Source organism: Saccostrea cucullata, unplaced genomic scaffold (assembly GCF_032062105.1).
Source record: "Saccostrea cucullata isolate Sc308-1 unplaced genomic scaffold, CSIRO_AGI_Scuc_v1 ctg539, whole genome shotgun sequence".
NCBI lineage: Eukaryota > Metazoa > Mollusca > Bivalvia > Ostreida > Ostreidae > Saccostrea > Saccostrea cuccullata.
This window is the reverse complement of record NW_026927933.1, coordinates 205,297-226,105: the sequence shown is the minus strand read 5'-3', so window position 1 is coordinate 226,105 and position 20,809 is coordinate 205,297. Positions and strand designations below refer to the sequence as shown.

The 20,809-nt window shown below is 35.3% G+C and overlaps 1 protein-coding gene and 1 long non-coding RNA gene across 3 annotated transcripts in view; both read left to right on the top strand.

The window, feature by feature from the left end:
- LOC134275905 (splicing factor, suppressor of white-apricot homolog) overlaps nucleotides 1-20,809 on the top strand; it is a 225,753-nt gene that overhangs the window by 45,469 nt on the left and 159,475 nt on the right. For both annotated transcript variants that reach the window (XM_062758184.1, XM_062758183.1), the window contains exon 5: nucleotides 148-373. In XM_062758184.1, the coding sequence (XP_062614168.1) occupies nucleotides 148-373 (226 nt within the window). The remainder of the gene's footprint in view (nucleotides 1-147; nucleotides 374-20,809) is intronic.
- LOC134275906 (uncharacterized) lies at nucleotides 6,147-9,633 on the top strand. The gene is made up of 3 exons (XR_009993945.1): nucleotides 6,147-6,180; nucleotides 6,242-7,265; nucleotides 9,370-9,633. It is a non-coding gene; the product is annotated as an uncharacterized LOC134275906 (long non-coding RNA).

The window sequence follows — 20,809 nt, the reverse complement described above, 5'->3', positions numbered from 1 at the left end:
AAAGTGTTAATTACTGGGCATTAATTGTATATTTCACAGTACTTTTGGTATTTTCTAGCAAAAAAGGTTACTTATCATCATATAAAAAATGTAGATAGCAGTATACAAGATAGGTAGAGTTGATCTTTTTGATTTTATCTTCAATAGCCCAGTACAGAAAAAGGCAATGCAATCATTTTGAAAACAGCAAAGTTTGTTGCGAAACAAGGAGCACAGATGGAAATCTTGATCAAAACTAAGCAAGCCAATAATCCACAGTTTGATTTTCTTCATTTTGAAAATCCACTAAACCCATACTACAAGCATATGGTAAAGATGATAAAATCTGGAAAGTACAAACCCAAGGAGGAAGCTATTGAAGAAGATGATGAAGGTATTTCAAAGCAGTTTTTAGCTCACTTGAGCCGAAGGCTCAAGTGATCTTTTCTGATCACATTTTTTCCGTCGTACCTCCGCCTGTAAACTTTTCACATTTTTGACTTCTCAAGAACCACTGTGCCAATTTTAACCAAACTTGGTATAAATCATCCTTGGGTGAAGGGGATATTAAATTTTAAAATGAAGGGCCAAGTCCTCTCACAAGGGGAGATAATCAAGAAAAGAAAAAAAAAATAGGGTGGGGTCATTAAGAAATCTTCTCTTCAAGAACCACTGGGCCAGAAAAGCTGAAGCTTATGTGGAAGCATCCTGGGATTGTGTAGATTCTAAATTGTTCAAATCCTGACCCATGGGGGTTGGGCAGGGTCGCAATAGGGAATCAAAGATTTACATAAAAATATATAGGACAAATCTTTTAAAATCTTCTTCTTGAGAACCACTGGGCCAGAAAAGCTGAAACTTATGTGGAAGCATCTTGGGGTGGTGTAGATTCTAAATTGTCCATATCATGACCCCTGGGGTTTGGTGGGACAACAATAGGGAATCAAATTTTAACATAGAAATATACAGGAATAATCTTTTAAAATCTTCTCAAGAACCACTGATCCAGAAAAGCTGAAAGTTATATGAAAGCATCTTGGGATAGAGTAGATTCTAAATTGTCCAAACCATGACCCCCGGGAGTCGGGTGGGGCTGTAATAGGGAATCAAAGTTATACATAGAAATATATAGGAAAAATCTTTAGAAATCTTCTCAAGAACCACTGATCCAGAAAAGCTGAAAGTTATGTGGAAGCATATTGGGGTAGTGAAGATTGTAACTTGTTTAAATCTTGACCCCTGGGTGTAAGGTGGGGGCCACAATAGGGAACTGAAGTTTTACGTTGAAATATATAGAATTAAAAAAAAAAATCTTCTCAAGATCCACTGGGCCAGAAAAGCTGAAACTTATGTTAAAGCATCCTGGGGAAGTGTAGATCCTAAATTGTTCAAATCCTGACTCATGGGTTTAGGGCGGGGCACAATAGTGAACCCAAGTTCTAAACTATCTAAAAAAAATCTTTTAGAATTTTCTTCTCAGGAACTACTCGGCCAGAAAAGCTGAAACTTATGCAAAAGCATCCTGGGGTAGTGTAGATTTTAAATTGTCCAAATTATGACCCTTGGGGTAGGATAGGGTAAATCTGGTAAAGAACAGCATGATGAAAGCTACTCAGGTGAGCGATTTGGCCCATTTCATTTCATTTTATTCAGGTAAAAATATTACAGAATGTCATGATTCACATTTAAAACATTACAGATTAGCCTACTTATAGGAAAAAAAAAAACATCATCTCAGCACTATGGTACTAAAAGAAGATCTAATTTAACATATATATGTAATTATTAGCTCACCTGAGCCGAAGGCTCAAGTGAGCTTTTCTGATCAAAATTTGTCCGTTGTCAGTCGTTTTTAGGTCACCTGAGCCAAAGGCTCAAGTGAGCTTTCCTGATCAAAATTTGTCCCTTGTCTGTCGTCGTTGTTGTCGTCGTTGTCGTCATCGTTGTAAACTTTTCACATTTTCATCTTCTTCTCAAGAACCACTGGGCCAATTTCAACCAAACTTGCTACAAAGTATCCTTGGGTAAAAGGAATTCAAGTTTGTTCAAATGAGGGGCAATGCCTATAGTTCCTTGGAAATGAGACCTACACCAAAAACTGCTCCAAAAATGTTAACCTGCTCCAAAAACATTAACCTTTTCAAGGGGAGATAATTATGAATTAGAGAAAAATTAATGGCATTTTTAAAAATCTTCTTCTCAAGAACCGCTCGGCCAGGAAAGATGAAACTCATGTGGAATCATCCTCAGGTAGTGTAGATTCAAGTTTGTTCAAATCATGACCCCTGAAGGTAGGATGGGGCCACAATGGCTGATCAAAGTTTTACATAGGAATATGTAGGAAAAATCTTTAAAATCTTCTTCTCAAGAACCATTGGGACAGGAAAGATGAAACTCATGTTGAATCATCCTCAGATAGTGTACGAGGGTCATTAGAAAAGTTTGAGGACACATTGAATTACGGAAAATCTATTGTGTACTGTGAGGTATGACCTATGTCTAGTTAAATTCCTACATTTTGTTAATTGGTATGTAAAAAATCAGGTCCATAAAATAAAATCTTGAAAATATACACCGATTTTTACTATGAGGTCATGGGATTCACGAAGCAATCACTTGACGTAAGGCGATGTGACAACCAGATTTCAACCGGTTAAGCTTTGTCGCAGTTCTATAAATCTTTTATTTCTTCAGAATTTTCTTATCTTTTGTCTACTTTAAAATTGAATATCTATATCAAGACATGTTACTTTTCTTCTATATAATGTCTTTTGTACTGATTCGGATCTATGCAGTTAATCGATCAGGTATGGAAACTATGCAAAACCATATAGGCGCAACGCAATGTCCATGCGATACGGGGGTATTGAAGTATCGATGGAGCTAATCATTCAAAATGTTAATCCTTCCATTCTTATGAAGCTACAACCATTTGAAAACTTGTCCTTTGGAGGTGTAGGAAATTCTCGGCAGCATCTTTAACATTCTAATCTCTTTTTAGACATTTTCCAGTCTGTATACATAATTTCTACGCAGTGCAGTGCTCCATGACGCTCAATGACGTTCCGATTTTTGGCTTGTGTTTTTAAGCGTTGATCAGTTATAAACGGCTATAAAACAGTCATATACCCTTCAATTTAGTTCAAAATTTCTCCCAGTGACGTTTCATTAATATGTTAGCGGCAGGTAAAATATCATAAACCTCTTTGCGGTACAATTGTGCAATTTTTAATTTTAATAAAGAGTCTTTGTGATGTAAACGTGCCAAAATGTAGCATGCTCCGTGAAGCAAGTTTTATCAAAATAAAAAAGCTGTATATGTTTCAATAATCATCGAGAAGCACCAAATTCTTGTATATTTATTGGAAAAAAGGTAAAGATTTTATCTGGAAAGTTTGACCGGTTTCGTGGAAATAGCGCGCTCACAATAGAACTTGTCCGCGAACTTTTCTAACACCCCTCGTACATTCAAGTTTGTTCCAATCATGACCCCCAAGGGAAATGTGGGGCCACAATGGCTGATCAAATTTTACATAGAAATATATAGGGAAATCTTTAAAAATTTTCTTCTCAAGTACTGCAAAGCCATAATTGGTGATATTTTTTTCGGAAGCATCCTCAGATATTGTAGATTCAAGTTTGTTCAAATCATGACCCCCAGGGATAGGGTGGGGCTACAATGGGGGATTCAAGTTTTATATTAAAAAATATTTTTAAAAATCTTTTTCTAAAGAATAGCAAAGCATTGCTTAGTGATAATTATATGGAAGCACCCTCAGGTAGTGTAGAATTAAATTTGTTCAAATCATAACCTCCAAGGGTCGGGAAGGGTCTCAATGGTGGATCAAAGTTTTACATAGGAAAATAAAGGAAAAAATCTCAATAACAGAAAAGCTATGTTAAGTGATATTGACATGTAACCATCCTCATGTATTGAAGATTTAAATTTGTTCAAATCATGAGTACCCTTTGGGGTAGGGAGGGAAATGATGGGGAGTCAAATTCAAATTATTACAAAGTAATATATACAAACAAAATGTTAAAAAAATCTATAAAAATCTTCTTCATCAATTCTGATCTGATTTGTGTGTTTTCCTAGCCGATGTGCTCAGGTGAGCAATGTTGCCCCTGGGCCTCTTGTTTACTTCTGTGAAATTTTACGCATTTCAATTTTACGGATTCATAAAACTCGTAAAAATTAGTAAAAACTAGGGCTAATTGTAATGGGGACTGTTACAGATGTTCCCCAAACGCTCCCCAACTCCCTTTTGGTGCCATATTCCCTGTAAGCTGTATTTAATAAGACGTACTTTATGCAATTTAGACTTAAACAACGTTTTTCCAAAAGAATACAAAATATATTTAAATTTTAGCATTGCACGCGTGCTTATGTGAATGCATGTGCGGAATGACCATATCATCTTGTCTACACTATCTATTTATTTTAATATACTTAATTTCAAAGCATTTAATCCAAAAATATTAAAAAATACACTCATTCAAGCGTATTTTTCATTTTACTCATTTCACATGCACGTATGTGCATGCATGTGCATGATGACCATACCTTCTTGTAGAAGTCCATTATGTCCGTCTATGTTCTAAATCCCATTCTGCTTGGTTGAAAAACAAGGTAGTTATAGCCATTTAAAGTTTAAGCCAATCAGATTGCAGCGCACGTGCATGCGTGTGATTACATGAAAATATTATACATCATATTGTAGGATATCTTAATGCATGACTTTGTCTTAAATTTCAAAGGATTTTGTCAAAAAACAAAAAACAAAAAAGATAATTGAGATTTTTGTTTTAGCCCATCGGAGCAAAGCACATGTGCTCGTACGTGCATGTATGATACCCTCTTGTAGGAGTCTATTATGTCTGTCTATGTTCTAAATCCCATTCTGTTTGGTTGAAAAACAAGAGAGTTATAGCCATTTAAAGTTTAAGCCAATCAGTTTGCAGCGCACGTGCATGCGCGTGTTTTGATGACAAAAGTTACATTTCATATTGTAAGACATCCTAAAGTATGCCTATGTTTCAAATTTCATAGCATTTTGTCAAAAAACAGAAAAGATTTTGAGGTTTTTGTTTCAGCCAATCAGAGCGAAGCGCACGTGCATGCATGAGTTCATGCTAATTTGACATTATCTACACTATTAATATAACTTTATATAATGAATTTCAAATCATTTAATTAGAAAATTAAAAAGTTATAGCTATATTAAGTATATCAGTCATTTCACTCATATCACGCGCATGCACATGCATGCGTATGCGCACAAAATGACCTTCGTTCTGACCACCTACACTACACAGCAATTAACCCTCAAAATGTTTTAGCTCAGTTGGGTGAACAGTTTCTGAGAACACTCGCGGACAAAAAAGTACCAGAGAAGAAATAAGAAGAAAAAAGAATAATAACTAGAAAGTCTGCTATTGCAAGCAATAGCATATGTCGCCCCGTACTGGACAAGACTTTCATTTTTATCATCACTAAAACAATGGTCCATTAGCTAAGCTTGGACAACCATCGAGTCGTATCAGTCCTTTCCGTTGGAAATGGAAGACCTTAATTAGGTACATCCCACTAATTATTTTTAGAATCGGTAGGAGAAGAAAGTAGTGCAGGAAAAAATTACAAGTTCCTAAATTTGCAGACTTGCATAAAAGAAATTGGGCAGATGTACTGAACTGAGCCTCATACTTTTTAATTGGCAGTATCTTTCCTACCAAAAAAGCTTGGCAAATGTAATTTATTAAGAAGATCAGCCGAATTTGTTTGTGTATTATAACGCAGTGAGAACTCTGAAATTTCGCTACTTTCACTTTCATTTTTAGAGGTTCTGATGGCAGGGCTGATGTTTGTTATGAGATGATAAATCATGTGTAAACTTTATCAGTTTAGAGGAATCCTGAACATTTTCGGCGAGATGAATGTTTTGTTTACAGTGGTGATCAAGGCTTCGCGCACCTGCAGGAGCGGATCCAAGGATTTATGAATGAATAAAAACTATGGAAATGACGTACCAATTTTCTAATTGATACATGCATTATCTAATGAAATTATTAATATACAAGTAATGGAAATACAAGAAAACGTGAAATGCTAATAAATGCAGCTGACAATCGTTATTTTTTATACGCCCGTCTTAAGACGGGACGTATTATGTTATAGGCTTCGTGTCCGTCTGTCTGTCCGTCCGTCCGTCTGTTAGCTTTTCTCGTGTCCGGCTCATAACTTTAACACTATAAGGCCTAGAGTTATCAAACTTTGTCAGCTGATACATCTTGGGTAGAGGGTGTGTCGCGCACAAAAAGTAGGTCGCTCTGACCTATAATTAAAAAGTTATAGCCAAATATGGAAAAATCCTGTCCGGTCCATAACTAGAAAACTATTAGACTTAGAATCATCAAACTTGGCCAGTTTATGCATCTTAGGTAGAAGGTGTGTCGCGACCTATTTCAAGGTCACTGTGACCTTTAATTTAAGTGGAATTTTAAAAAAAAAATGTTTTTTTTTCTATTCATTTACACATTCAAAAAAATGTAAAACTATTGCACTAACCTTATTAGAAAAATGTTAAATTAAGAAAATACTTATTTTTTTAGCATATACTTGACAGCAATCTATAACAAATATAATGTATGTTAGAGAAATTCCACCACTCCCATGAGTCTAATTATCAAGCACTGGTCAAGAAGAATTTTGATAACAGAAAATTGCATGTCAAATTAGAGAGAGAAATTAATGAGTTTAGTGAGAGGAGTAGCTGTAAGAGCATCGGTGCTAGCTATATCCCTTGAGTATTTGGCCAAATGGGTAAGCCTGTTGGATTAAAAATAGCTCTTGTTGGCTATCTGAAGTTTTAAAATGAATTTGATGAGAAGTAATTAAAACAAATTTGATATTGCATATTAAACTATTTTGATATTACATAATATTATGAACTTAAAAATTAATTTTATGGGGGTAGGGGTGGAATCTGCATGTCCATATGAATTGCATATTAACAATTAACTGTCTGACATTAAATCTAAAAAAAAAAATTATTGATGTTTTATATGTTTTAAAAATGTTTTATGGTAGATAGTGCAGATCCAATAATCTTTTGGGAGTAATGAGTAGACAAGCATCCAGTTAAAGATTAATTAATGTGTTCAATGTAGGAAGGCTAGCTGCATGTCTCTTTCATTTCTTCAGAGCATGGTCTTATCTGTATCCTTTGGGAATTAGACAGAAGAACTGTTGGTCAGTTTATATTTGATGGCCAGCCTTTTATTAGGTCACCTGAGTCACTCAGGTGACCTATTGCTATCTGTTTTCGTCTGTCGTCGTACGTCGTTCGTTGTTCGTCGTCAATCGGTCGTAAACTTTTGAACATTTTCAGCTTCTTCTCTGCAACCACTGAACCAATTTCAACCAAATTTGGTACAAAGCATCTATGGGTGAAGGGAAACAAAAATTGTGAATTTCATGATCCCTGCCCCCCTGGGGCCTGGGGGTGGGGCCAAAACCACTCAAATTAATGCAATCTTTATAAATCTTCTTCTTTAACATCAAGCAGTCAAACTGTTTGCATGATTGTAATCAGCACTGAGTCCTCTACCAAAATTGTGAAATTCATGGCCCTGGGGTCAGGGGTTCTTGTGCTAGGGTGGGGCTAAATAAGTATATAGTGAAAATGCATTATTTCTTTGAAAATCTTCTTCTCTGCTCCTGGGTATTAAATAAACTAACTAAGTACATAGTTATGATGAGCAAGAGTGCCTCTACCAAAATTGTGAATTTTATGGCCCCAGGGTCAGGGGTTCTGGTGTTAGGGCGGGGCTCTGTTGATTATATAGTAAAAATACATGAAATCTTTGAAAATCTTCTTCTCTGCTCCTAGGTATTAAATAAATTAACTAAGTGCATAGTTATGATGAGCAAGAGTGCCTCTACCAAAATTATGAATTTTATGGCCCCGAGGTCAGGGGTTCTGGTGTTAGGGCGGGGCTCTATTGATTATATAGTGAAAATGCATTATTTCTTTGAAAATCTTCTTCTCTGCTCCTGGGTATTATATAAACTAACTAAGTACATAGTTATGATGAGCAAGAGTGCCTCTACCAAAATTGTGAATTTTATGGCCCCAGGGTCAGGGGTTCTGGTGTTAGGGCTGGGCTCTATTGATTATATAGTGAAAATGCATTATTTCTTTGAAAATCTTCTTCTCTGCTCTTGGGTATTATATAAACTACATAAGTACATAGTTATGATGAGCAAGAGTGCCTTTACCAAATTGTGAATTTTATGGCCCCAGGGTTAGGGGTTCTGGTGTTAGGGCGTGGCTCTATTGATTATATAGTGAAAATACACGAATTCTTTGAAAATCTTCTTCTCTGCTCCTAGGTATTAAATAAACTTACTAAGTACATAGATATGATGAGCAAGAGTGCCTCTACCAAAATTGTGAATTTTATGGCCCCAGGGTCAGGGGTCTGGTGTTAGGGCGGGACTCTTTTGATTATATAGTGAAAATACACAAATTCTTTGAAAATCTTCTTCTCTGCTCTTAGGTATTAAATAAACTTACTAAGTACATAGATATGATGAGCAAGAGTGCCTCTACTAAAATTGTGAATTTTATGGCCCCAGGGTCAGGGGTTCTGGTGTTAGGGCGGAGCTCTATTGATTATATAGTGAAAATACATTAATTCTTTGAAAATCTTCTTCTCTGCTCCAAAGTATTAAATAAACTAACTAAGTACATAGTTATGATGAACAAGAATGCCTCTACCAAAATTGTAAATTTTTATGGCCCCAGGGTCAGGGGTTCTGGTGTTAGGGAGGGGCTCTATTGATTATATAGTGAAAAAACATTAAATCTTTGAATATTTTCTTCTCTGCTCCTGGGTATTAAGCATATGAACTACCTATATAGTTATGAGCAAGGGTCCTTATCTTCCAGAATTGTGAATTTCAAGGCCCCAGGGTCAGTAGTACCATAGAGGGGGGGGGGGTCTGTACTGAAAAATGATGAATTGTTTGAAATCTGCTCCTTGGTATTAATCAAATACTTTTGAAAAGCAAGGATGCCTTTTCAAAAATTGTGCAATGTGTGGATCTAGGCCTAAGAGTCAAGGGTTCATGTGTGGTAGCGGCACTACTGATTATTGCTGAATATTACTGATTTGTTCAAATGCATTTTTTGTTCCCCTACCCTGCCTATGGGTATTAAGTAACCAAACTAAGCAACTGCTAAGTGTATAGTTATGATGATCAAAATTGTAAATGCTATAGCATCTGGCTTAAAACATGGATCAAATTCAATCACTGGAAAGTTGTTGCATAATGCTCAGGTGACCTATAAGGCCCATGGGCCTCTTGTTTCCAAAATTAATTAGGTATAGATTAAGTTGTGAAGACTAATTTGATATTGTTTAATATGATAGGCATTTGGCAAGGAATAGAAATCTATGAATGATGCAATATTTGTTATAATTAATGTCTACACCACAGGAGATGGATAAACAAATTTTTTAAGGTGTGTAAAAATCATTGAAATCTTAAAATCAAGGTTGACATGATTTTCCTGCACTTTTAACTGTTTAAGATACATTGTAATTGTAATTTTTTGACGGGCGTATCATGCTGTGGCGTGACACTTTATTTTATAGACAAAATAAAATAATTATAAAATCTAGAGACAAGACAGAAGAAGAATGAATGTTGGCAAAATATCAGATCACATCAGGAGAACTGAATTTTATGAATGAAACTTTTAAAACGTTACTTGTAAGTTGTATATGTTATATTTTGTATTCTACCTGGCTGTGCGCTTCCTTCGGGGAGGGGAGGGGGTGGGGGGTCGTCTTGAACATAGAACCTTAGCCATAACGTTTGAATGGTAAGGGCTAGGGCTTTCCTATTTCAAATATGTATTCTTGTGAAAAGAACTTTTATTGGATACGAAGAACTTTGACCTAGACCTTGGAGAAGACGTATACATCTTAACCTATTTCTCTGTTTCGTTTCTATGGCAACTGTGAGCGACTCATTACAATTATTTTAAAAATAGAAATCACTGACACATTGCAAGGAATAAACATTGACAGTTTCAAAACGATTGCTTGAGTAGTTATTGAGAAAATTGAAATTAAAGAATTTTAACTTTCTCCTGGTTTCCATGGCAATAATTGATTATTTAAAAATTTTAAATGCAAATCGCAAAACTACAATTACTAATCACTAAAATAAAAAAGTTTCATGACGAATGTTCAAGGGACCAGAGAGAACACTCGCGGACAAAGTTCGTCAAAATTCGTTGCTTTTTGCAGGTTTCCATGGCAACGGTAGCCATTTTGAAACTGAATGACCACATGGCACAACAACAACCAGTGATCGTCCTTTGAGGAAAGTTTCAGGAAGATTGTCCCAGCCATCTCCAAGAAAACGCCTGGACAAAAAAAAATGCGTACAATAGCAATATGTCGTCCCCGACTTCGTCTTGGGCGACATAATAATAACTAGATGCGATCTCATTGCGAGCAACGAGTAGGTCTTCCGTCCGATATCTCGTGGAATAAGATCTGTGTTGGGATAATTCCATTAATAGGATAAAAATATCAAAAGGCACAAGAATTCTTCTTAATCACAAAAGTGGACCCTTCCAATTACCTACACTTTCATGAAAAAGGTGGTATGTTTCACCAAAAAAATGCCTCGATCGCCCTACGAGGGTCAAGGAATAAGATTTCATTATGTTCAATAACTTGCATTAAGAAAAAAAAAAGGTTATATAGGTCAATTAAACGGTCTTTGAAAAATAGTAATTTTTAAAAAAAAAATTTTTTTTTTATTGTAACAGTTGTCCTTTCTATTAGTTTAATATGACACAAGTGTGCATGGGAAAACAGTGGTCGCGTTTTGTACTTACTATATACGAGGGGTTATCAAAAAGTTCGTGGACTAGCGCTATAAAATTAAAACTGCTTTAGGCACATCAATGAATTTTTAAATATTTAGTTTGCGTCATCTTTTCTATCTAAAGAATAAACCATAAATCATAAATTTTATTTTTCAATAAATTAGTAATGTTTTTGTAAGCAATGGTATGTCCAGGCGGCGCAACCTAGAACACGACGTTTTCGCGACCTATGTGTAACTGAGAAAAAACTCTTGATATGAACATTTGGCATCCAAAAATCCTGTTAATTCAGGTACGTGTCGGGACACAATTTTTCCATAAAATATTAAATTTTCACTTCATTTTGTAAGTTCTATGAAATTTTATTGTAAATTTTACATGGAATGTCCAAATAAATGAGGCCTTGAAAATGACATCAAAAAGGGGGAGGGGTTTCTTTTTCCAACATTCTATCAAGTGTTGCCCCCTGAAAAAATGGTATAGACCTAAGAAATGTTTAAACTGGCTACAGAGAAATAATATGCACCCAGAATACTTGTCTTTTAATGTCAAAATATATTCAGGGAGAAAAGGGATACACAGTTAATGTCAATTTGTAGTCAAGGTGTGAAAAATCAATCGCGTCAAAAAATGACGTTGATCATGTGTTGTAGATATTGAACTCTCAAAAGCAAAGTATACTGACACAATCAAGCGAGGATCTCTCCTAATGTATAAATCCATTTGGAATATTATATTATTGAAAGCCACTGTTCATGACATTGTAGAGTCATATAAACAAGGCGGGTTTAAGTCCTTACTCAGCTCCAGGGAATCTCATCTAAAAGAGTGCATGAGGTAGAAGAGGACATTGAAATAAACAATGACGTCGGACGTCATGAAAATAAACGACAACAGCGCCGGGTGATCATATAATGTCGTTTTTATTTTATAATAATTTGGCAAATAATGAACGTATCTAGCTAAAATTTTCAACAATTCCTTATTTTTTGTTGTTTTATGCTCCCTATAAATTTTGAAAGCACAGACTACAAAGTACTAATTTTATAACCTCAGTCCACGAACTTTTTGATAACCCCTCGTATATTGTTTCTTGAAAAACTATTAATTATAACTTTATTTAAGCTATGTGTTTCCGTGATGCAAAACAAAAGTTAGTAGATATTGTACTTAATTTTCACATTAATTCTTTTCTATTTCTACTTTGAGAAACAACCAAAACCAATTAAAGAAGACTTATAAGGAGACCTTGGATTATAAATGTAGTTTGTCGCAGAATTGCAGCCAACCTACGAAGTGACATTCCAAGTATCCCTACACATTTCATTGTTCCTTATGTTACTTTCGTTCAAGCTAACGCTCGGCTGCCTCTGTAAACCCCTATTGCAAAATGTCGGAATTGAAAGAGACCGCCGCCATTTTGGTCCCGCTTCAGATTTTTGAATGTTAATATCTCGAGTTTGAATTTATCAATTTACAAAAAAATTATATATTCAGCCTAATGAGAAACTTTCTATCAACCATACTAATATATTTGAAAATATTGAAAAACAAAAAAGTTTAAAAATTCGACTTTTTAAATTTGCATGCCGTTACGACAGGAAGTAGAGACGACGTACAAAAGATAGCGTCTTGGGTAGTACTTATCACGATCTATAATCCCTGAAAGTTTCACAGTGATATCTTTTACCATTCTTGAGATTATCCACGAACAAAATGTCATTTTAAAATCAGAAAATTGTCCGTAACTTGGCACCAGAAAGTAATTTCCGAAAAATCTGTTGGATAAAATAACTTCAGATGACAACACATTGTTCCTGCAAATTTCATGAAAATCAATCCAGTAGTCTTTGAGAAATCGCGTGCACAAAATTAGATGGTCAGAAAAATAATAATAATAACGAGCTCACGCGAGCTTCAACGCCTTTTGTGCTGGAAAGATATAGACCCAAAAAAGCAATTCAGCAATCCTTCCTCTACCTTCACTGAAAATCTCAAGTCAATATCTTTATTCGTTTGGAGTGATTGCCAGGACAAGCTGACCCTCTAAAAATCAGTAAATCACCCATAGCTCACGACCGGAAGTGACGGCCTACATATAAAAAATTTCCAATAAGGTTCAGACAAATATCTATCAGATCTGAAAGTTTCATGAAAATCGACCGAGCCGTTTCCGAGAACTCGCGTGGACAAAAATCGGCAAGAAAAAAAAAGAATAATAATAATAATAGGGAAAAAGAAACTGAACGAAAACAATAAGGTCTTCCGTTGGAAACGGAAGACCTTAATAATAAGAAACAGAGTAAAAACAATATGTTCCGAAATTCCGTTAGGGGAACATAATTAGCAGCACGTAAACAATACCCATTATACGGTAAAAGGTATATATATATAAATAATTTGTACTCTAATACCTATCTAATTCTCATTAGAAAACATACTGAAGTGTTGCTTTTTTAATCAGAATATCAAATTGTTTTCTGTGCTTGTAAAATAATACTCATCCATCAACAAGAGTTCACGTTCCATTATCACCCTTGTAAATATTTTTTAGTGAAACAAAATATTCATGAAATGTTCATAAACAATTCTGCATCTGAAATTTCTGTAAGAAGTAAATGACATATGTTAAGAGAAAGAAATACCGTATAATCCCTATAAACTGCCCCGGTCGGTTAGAAAATTGCAAATAGGGGGCGGTTATTTTAGTTTTCTCTTTACAATATTTTTAAATGTCAAATTTTAATTTCAAGACATCTTTTGAAAAAAAAATACAAGGAACCACTAATATAATGTCTAACTTTACTTAAAGTAAAGACAATCCACCCAAATAATGCTAAATTATTCATTTTCCACTAAGAAATTGGATAAATAAGTTTCATTTTCACTTTCTTTAATTTTTTGATTCTTGTTGATTTTAATCACTGCTCCCAGAGACAATTGTTAAAGACCAAAAAACGTTTAATAAGGATTATACGGTACCTCAATTTTTGGATTTTTGGGGGTAAAATCCGTGTTCATGAGATATTTACACTTACCTGCCTCCTTAACTATTTGCAATTTCCCTCTAGTTCCCCATACAATGCGTCGATATATTTTTTTAGAGTAACTACGGTATCACCTCCAGTTATCCCCCTTAACTATAACTCTTCAGTTTCTCTCGACGAACTTAAAAGGTTCTGACCTTTCAACTTCCTTGAGAGGGGAGGTGGGCTGGGTAAGGCAGGTAAGTGTAAATATCTCATTTCCAAGTTCATTTCAATATTTCAACCTGTGCTTCTATTTGCAAAAGAATTTGCAGCAAAGAGGAAAAGTTCAAAAGTACATAAAAGGTACATAATTACCTATTTTTGCTTCCCTCTCCTTGATGAGTCCAAAATTGCTGCCTTGGCAAAAATGGACTGATGATCTGGAACATCTTTTAAAATGATGTAAAAGTAGATTCAGATGCCCAGTGTGCTGCCCTAATCTTTGCAGATACACCACAGAACAAAGCCCAGGAAGTTGACAAACGTCTAGTGTCATGTGCTCTTAGATTCAATGTTGCTGCTTCTGCATTATCATAAGCAAAACGAACCATGCTAACTAAGATCTTGCAATATTCTTTTGATGCTTCCTTGTGGTTATTCTGTTTATGTCACAAATAACCTATTTGACTGTTTTTCGTTCTATTGATATAAATATTCAATGCATGACAAGGACACAATTTTAAATCCTCTGAATCTGTGGCGAATGAATCAAATGCAGAATATAAATAGGGTCCCATGGTCTAATGTGCTAAAAATATTTGGTAACATTTTTATTCCTTTCCTCTCTATTCTAAAGTGACCATCATCTAAAGTGAGGCTATGAATCTCGCTCACTCTCGACGATATGGCTACCAGAAAAACAGTTTTAAGAGTCAAAAACTTTAGATCTGCTGACTCTAGTGGTTCAAATGGATGTTTTGTGAGAGTTAACAAAACCAGTGGTAAATTCCAGTTATGTCATATACCTGTTTATTAAATAATCCTTTCAACAATGAAGACAGGTTGTACTTGTACCAATACTGCTCCCATTCTGATGAACTATTGCTATTGCTGATTTTATCCAGCTATAGTCTGTGGTTTACACTTTCTCACATTGAAGAGATACATAAAAAATTGTGCTAACTCTGGTATAGATGTTGTAATGGGATTAACACCCTGTTCTTTACACCAACTGTTATATATTCTGAGTCTTGCATCATAAACTGTTTGTGTAGATGTCTTTCTGGCATTTGCCATAATTTCTGCAATTTCTTCAGAAAATCCTCTTGATGTGTTGCAATTTGACAGTTTCCATGCTACAAGATTGAGAGTTTCTAGATTTTGATGGAAAATCTGATTGCGATTTTGAGAGAGAAGATCTGGCCACAGTGGTAGTTTGACTGGTACTTCGATCAAAGATCGGTCTGGGCCACAACAATGAGAAGTACAACACTTTGCTCTTCCCGTATCGAGTTCACAAGTAATATCATAAGCATAAATCCCTTCCCAACTCATTGCTAAGGCAAAAAAGCCATGTGAAACGGGGAGCCATTTTGTTTTGCGCAGTTGCAAACAAGTCTATACATGGAGTTCCTAATTGTTGGAACAGTAAATTTACAACAGTTTTGTTGAGTGACCATTCTGTCAAAAAAGTGCAAAAAATAATGTGATACAGCTCGTATTGTAATTTTGTTCTCCATGCACCACTGGAACAACTCCCAAGTTAGATAACACAGTTCTGGTGAGTGTGTCCCCCCTTGTTTGTTGATATAGCTTATCACTGTTGTGTTGTCTGACCGTATAAGGATCACTTTTCCCTTTATCAAAAACAGAGTTTTTAACAACTGAACTGCCTTTAAAATTTATATGCTTCTGTTGATAATGTATAAAAATGTGCTTGTGAGGCATCTGTTATCAATGTCAGTTGAAGCTATGTTAATTCCTTTGAATGTTTTCAAAAACTGAAGGTGCTGAATTTTTGCTCACTATCACATGAGTTTCTTTGGTCTCCACATTGCCAACAGGTATAACTGTATGGGACGCATGTGTAACCTTCCCATCGGAACCAAATAAATGCATGAAGCCATCAGTCCTAACAATTTGAGGATAACTACTGCTTGAGTGTGTTGACTTATTGATAAAGTCTGCACTATGTTAAACCTGGCCTCTAAAAACTTGTTGGGATGGCAGAACTAATAATCCCAGCTCCTGAAAATGTAATACATAGTCTCTCTGTTGAAGAAGAGTTCTCTTGTCTGGATTGATCATCAACCAATCGTCTAGGTACATGAATATTTGGATTATCATTTTTCTCAAGTGTGCCGCTAGAACTGCCATTATCTTTGTGAAGACCCTTGGAGCAGAATGAAGTCCAAATGGCATTGCTCGAAACTGGTAACTCTGGCCTAGAAATCTGAACCTTAGAAATTTCTGGAAATCTGTGTGACATTTTAAACAACTTTGCTTTCATTATAGAACACAAAGTTTCCATTTTGAAATGTCGAGGCACTATTAACTGAAATTTTTTAGATTTAGAATTGTCCGAAGCCCTCCTTGTTTCTTTGGCACCACAAAAATGATGCTGTAAAACCCTTTTTCTTGCCCTGCAGGCACAGGTTCTATAACATTTTTTCCTGACAACATGTTTATTTCTGCTAAAATAACTGATTCGTGAATACCATATCTTGGTACACATGTTTCCTTGATATTTACATTGGGTTGAATCATTAATTCCAATTTTAACCCTTCCCTTAGGGTTTCCCCACTTCCTGCGTGATTACGGTCCACTTCCTGTGGAATTCTAGGTGGGGGAAACATATTTACAGACTGGCTGTTTACGAGATTTACTTACTTGGAGTTGGAAACCCTTTCTGGTTCCCAAAGGTTCGCCTGGAAAAAGAATTTTTCCTGTTCCCTTGTCCTGAACGAAAATTGTCCTTGCTGTGATCAGAACTTAAGGCATTTCTCATTAGACTTAGGGACTTTTGCAGAATGAGCAGAGGTCTCATTTACATCTGCTTTCCTCTTTCTGCTCAATATGTTTTAACAATAACCCTATTTGTAAACATTTTGGGTTTCTCTAGGTAAAAAGCATAGAGAATAAAGAAAAACAACTGGTGTTAAAATTTCTTCTCCGATAAAATTCATTTTTAAGAAAAACTTTTCTTCTATTTCACTCTTGCTGTCAAATCAGCCATGCTTCATTGATGAGGGCTTTAGCACCGATCATCCGGCACTTCAGCCTCATAAAAAGCTGCTATACACTATACATATCTAATGGCTCTGAATAAGGCTCTTGCTATCATACCCGAAAGTCATGTTTCTAACTCCTTATGAAAAGGAGATTACTTTTGATTTTCCAAAACTACCCTTCTGGCCTACTACTAATCCCTCCTCAATGTTGTCATCCAACTTTGGAGGATTACAAAAATCATAAATAAATGCGACAATATCTAGCTTCTTTCTCAACCGTCTTAATCATATCGAGAGTTCCTTCAATAGGCATTTTAAGGAGAGACGTCATCTTGTCTCCCTTCAATCGCGAAAAAAAATGATTTTCTTTCAAGGATTCAGCTTCAAGATCAATATTGAGCACTTTTGCCATCTTTGAAACAAAACCGTTCCACTGTAGCGGATCAGTGCACCAAAAGGCACCTTCATGGAAAAACCACCAAATCATTAGAATCTATATCCTCAAAATCATTATCTCGTGCATTAACAGACAACACATCTGCAACACTCGGCGACATTTGTTCACAAAATCGTTTTGGAATAGGTGGTCTCATTTCCTCTGGTCAACCTTGCCTCGTTTGCTGCAAATGCCGATATGTTATGTTGATCATTAAAATTTTCATCAACATTCTTTTGTTTAAGTAACAATTCGACCTGCTGTTGTTCGAGCAACGACATCGGGTCTGTTAGTTCGGCATTCAGTAAGGCATTGTTTGACTCCTGACTGCCGTCTCCACAGACGGAAAAAAATGCCGTCTAAAATCGAGCTGAAAAGTGTTCATTTTTGTTTTCAAAGAGGATTAAACCTTCATGTTGCCTTTTTCTGGTTTTATCAAGTGTCACACGCGCAAACCATTAAGACTTGTTTATAACAAAAAACGTGATCATCTAAATATACTTGTGTGTATACATTTAGAACAGTGTTTAAACTCTTTCTCCATAATAAAAGGCGGGATAAATAATTTGCGCCAAAACGCCAATATAAACTTTTTTTGCACTGTATCTATTAAATAGGTGTGATATGGCGTCAAGAAATAAGATAATAGTAAAACGTTCTAATCGCCTTTATTTTATTTACGTTTAAAAAAATATATCGTATACATTACATATATCGTATCTAGCCCAGTTAAATTGCAAATAGTTAAACGGAAATTAAGTGTTAAGTGGAAATATTGAAATGAACATGTTGTTTAAAGGAACTGAGTATTTTAATGTTTTAGGTAAACTGTTATTAAGAAATAAATAACAAGTTTATAAACCCCAATTGCGAAATGGCGGAATTGACAGGCCGAAGGCCTTCTCAGAAGATTTGATCACGCTTCAGATTTTCAAATATTAATATCTAGAATTTTATAAGCCAATTTTCAAACAACTTATATAGCTCACCATCAAATTGTTAAGATGAATACTTTTGCGTCGGTAATGTATAACAAAATATTGATCATTAGAGAGTTAAGGTTAAGTTTTTTGGAGCAGTTTTCTTTTTGGTACTTCTATGTCCTATTTTTTTAGACATCAAATGGAAGATCTTGCGATGTTGCACATGTGTTTCATTGTACCAACAAAGTTTGAACAGGTGTGAATTTCAGCAGGGGAATGACCAGGTTTGTTTTTGGAGCAGGTTTACATTTTTGGTGCAGTTTTTGGTGTAGGTTTCATTTCCAAGTAAGTATAATCCCTATGTTGACCAAACTTGCATGGAGGATACATCTAAGGATGGATACAACCAGGCTTGCTTCGGATGCTGAAAATCCTACATTTTCCGGTTGAGTGAACAGGTTAAAGTTTTTGGTGCAGGTTTCATTTTATAAGTAACTATAAGCCCTATGTTGACCAAACTTGCATGGATGATACATCTAAGATCAATGCATACTTTCGGTCTTGTTTGATGCTGAATCTGACCTACATTTTCCGGTTGAGTGAACAGGTTAAAGTTTTTGGTGCATGTTTCATTTGCATAATAATAATAATATGTTGACCAAACTTGCATATATGATACATCTAAGGATACTGGGCTTGCTTCGGATGCTGAATCTGACCTACATTTTCCGGTTGAGTGAACAGGTTAAAGTTTTTGGTGCATGTTTCATTTCCAAGTAACTATAAGCCTATGTTGACCAAACTTGCATGTATGATACATCTAATAACACATCTACTACTGCAATTGAGATTTCTGACCTACATTTTCCGGAAATGTACCATGAACAGGTTAAAGTTTTTGGTGCATGTGTGCATTTGCAAGTAACTATGAGCCATATGTTGACCAAACTTATATGATAATATACTAAATATTAAAGTATTTAATCCAAAAGTATGAAAAAACATTTTCCGCTCATTCAACAGGTTAAAGTTTTTGGTGCATGTTTCATTTGCAAGTAACTATGAGCCCTATGTTGACCAAACTTGCATGTATGATACATCTAAATGCATACTACTGGGCTTGCTTCGGATCCCAATCTGACCTACATTTTCCGTTGAAAACAGGTTAAAGTTTTTGGTGCATGTTTCATTTGCAAGTAACTATGAGCCCTATGTTGACCAAACTTGCATGTATGATACATCTAAGGATGTCCATTATATATATCTTGCTTCGGATGCTGAATCTGACCTACATTTTCCGGTTGAGTGAACAGGTTAAAGTTTTTGGTGCATGTTTCATTTGCAAGTAACTATAAGCCCTATGTTGACCAAACTTGCATGGATGATACATCTGAGGATACACTCTACCGGGCTTGCTTATATATATCTGATGTTCCTACATTTTCCTGTTGAGTGAACAGGTGATAGTTTTCATAAGCTATGAAAAGTTCTCCAATCATTTGCTTCAGATGCTGGATATTGATTACATTTTCATGATAATTGAATATATCTAGTTTAAATTTTTTATATAGGTCTATTTCAAAGTATTCAAAATTGCTTAAATATTTTCATTTTTGGAATGTACACTATTTGTTGGTTAATTGTGTGACTTTGCCTTACGTAAAGACAACATTCGTTGAGGTGAGCTCTGTAATCTCTGATTACCTATGTTATATACATTTGAGCCACAAATAATATTTTCATATATTAAATTATTGCACTAATCGTCAGATTTTGAAAAATGACGAAAGGTGTAAATCGGCTAGCATGGCGGTTATTCAAATTCATTAGGCTAAGGAATCTATTTCGAAGGGAATATTTTGTGAAAGGCTACTTGTGATCAAATAGTGAACAGATTGTTGTCTTGGAAAATTTTATTCGTGAAAATGATAATTGATGCTAAAAACACAAGAAACACGTCCGAAGTTTGATGATAAAAAGTTGGAGGAATTTCGGTCGCTGGAAAGGGATGGATGGATCCAATGGACTGAGACACTTGTCCGAGCCAGTAAATTTGCAGTTTGATCAAAAATATTCCACGGTTTCAGTAACTAAAGGCATACTTATCGTAAAACACTGAAAAACACGGATACACTGGCGACAGCTTTATATTGAACTACGAAAACACCGAGGTGTTTGGCAGCTGTTCATGACATGATTGCAAAGATATTTTCCTACAGATTTACACATTTATTGTGAGTAAAATTTAAAGATAAAATAAAAGTTGATCATGAAAATTTAACCAAAGGTCTATCCAAAAAATAAGGATGAATGTTAGAGACTGTGCAGCTGACAAAAGTGAAGAAAAATGTAAACAAA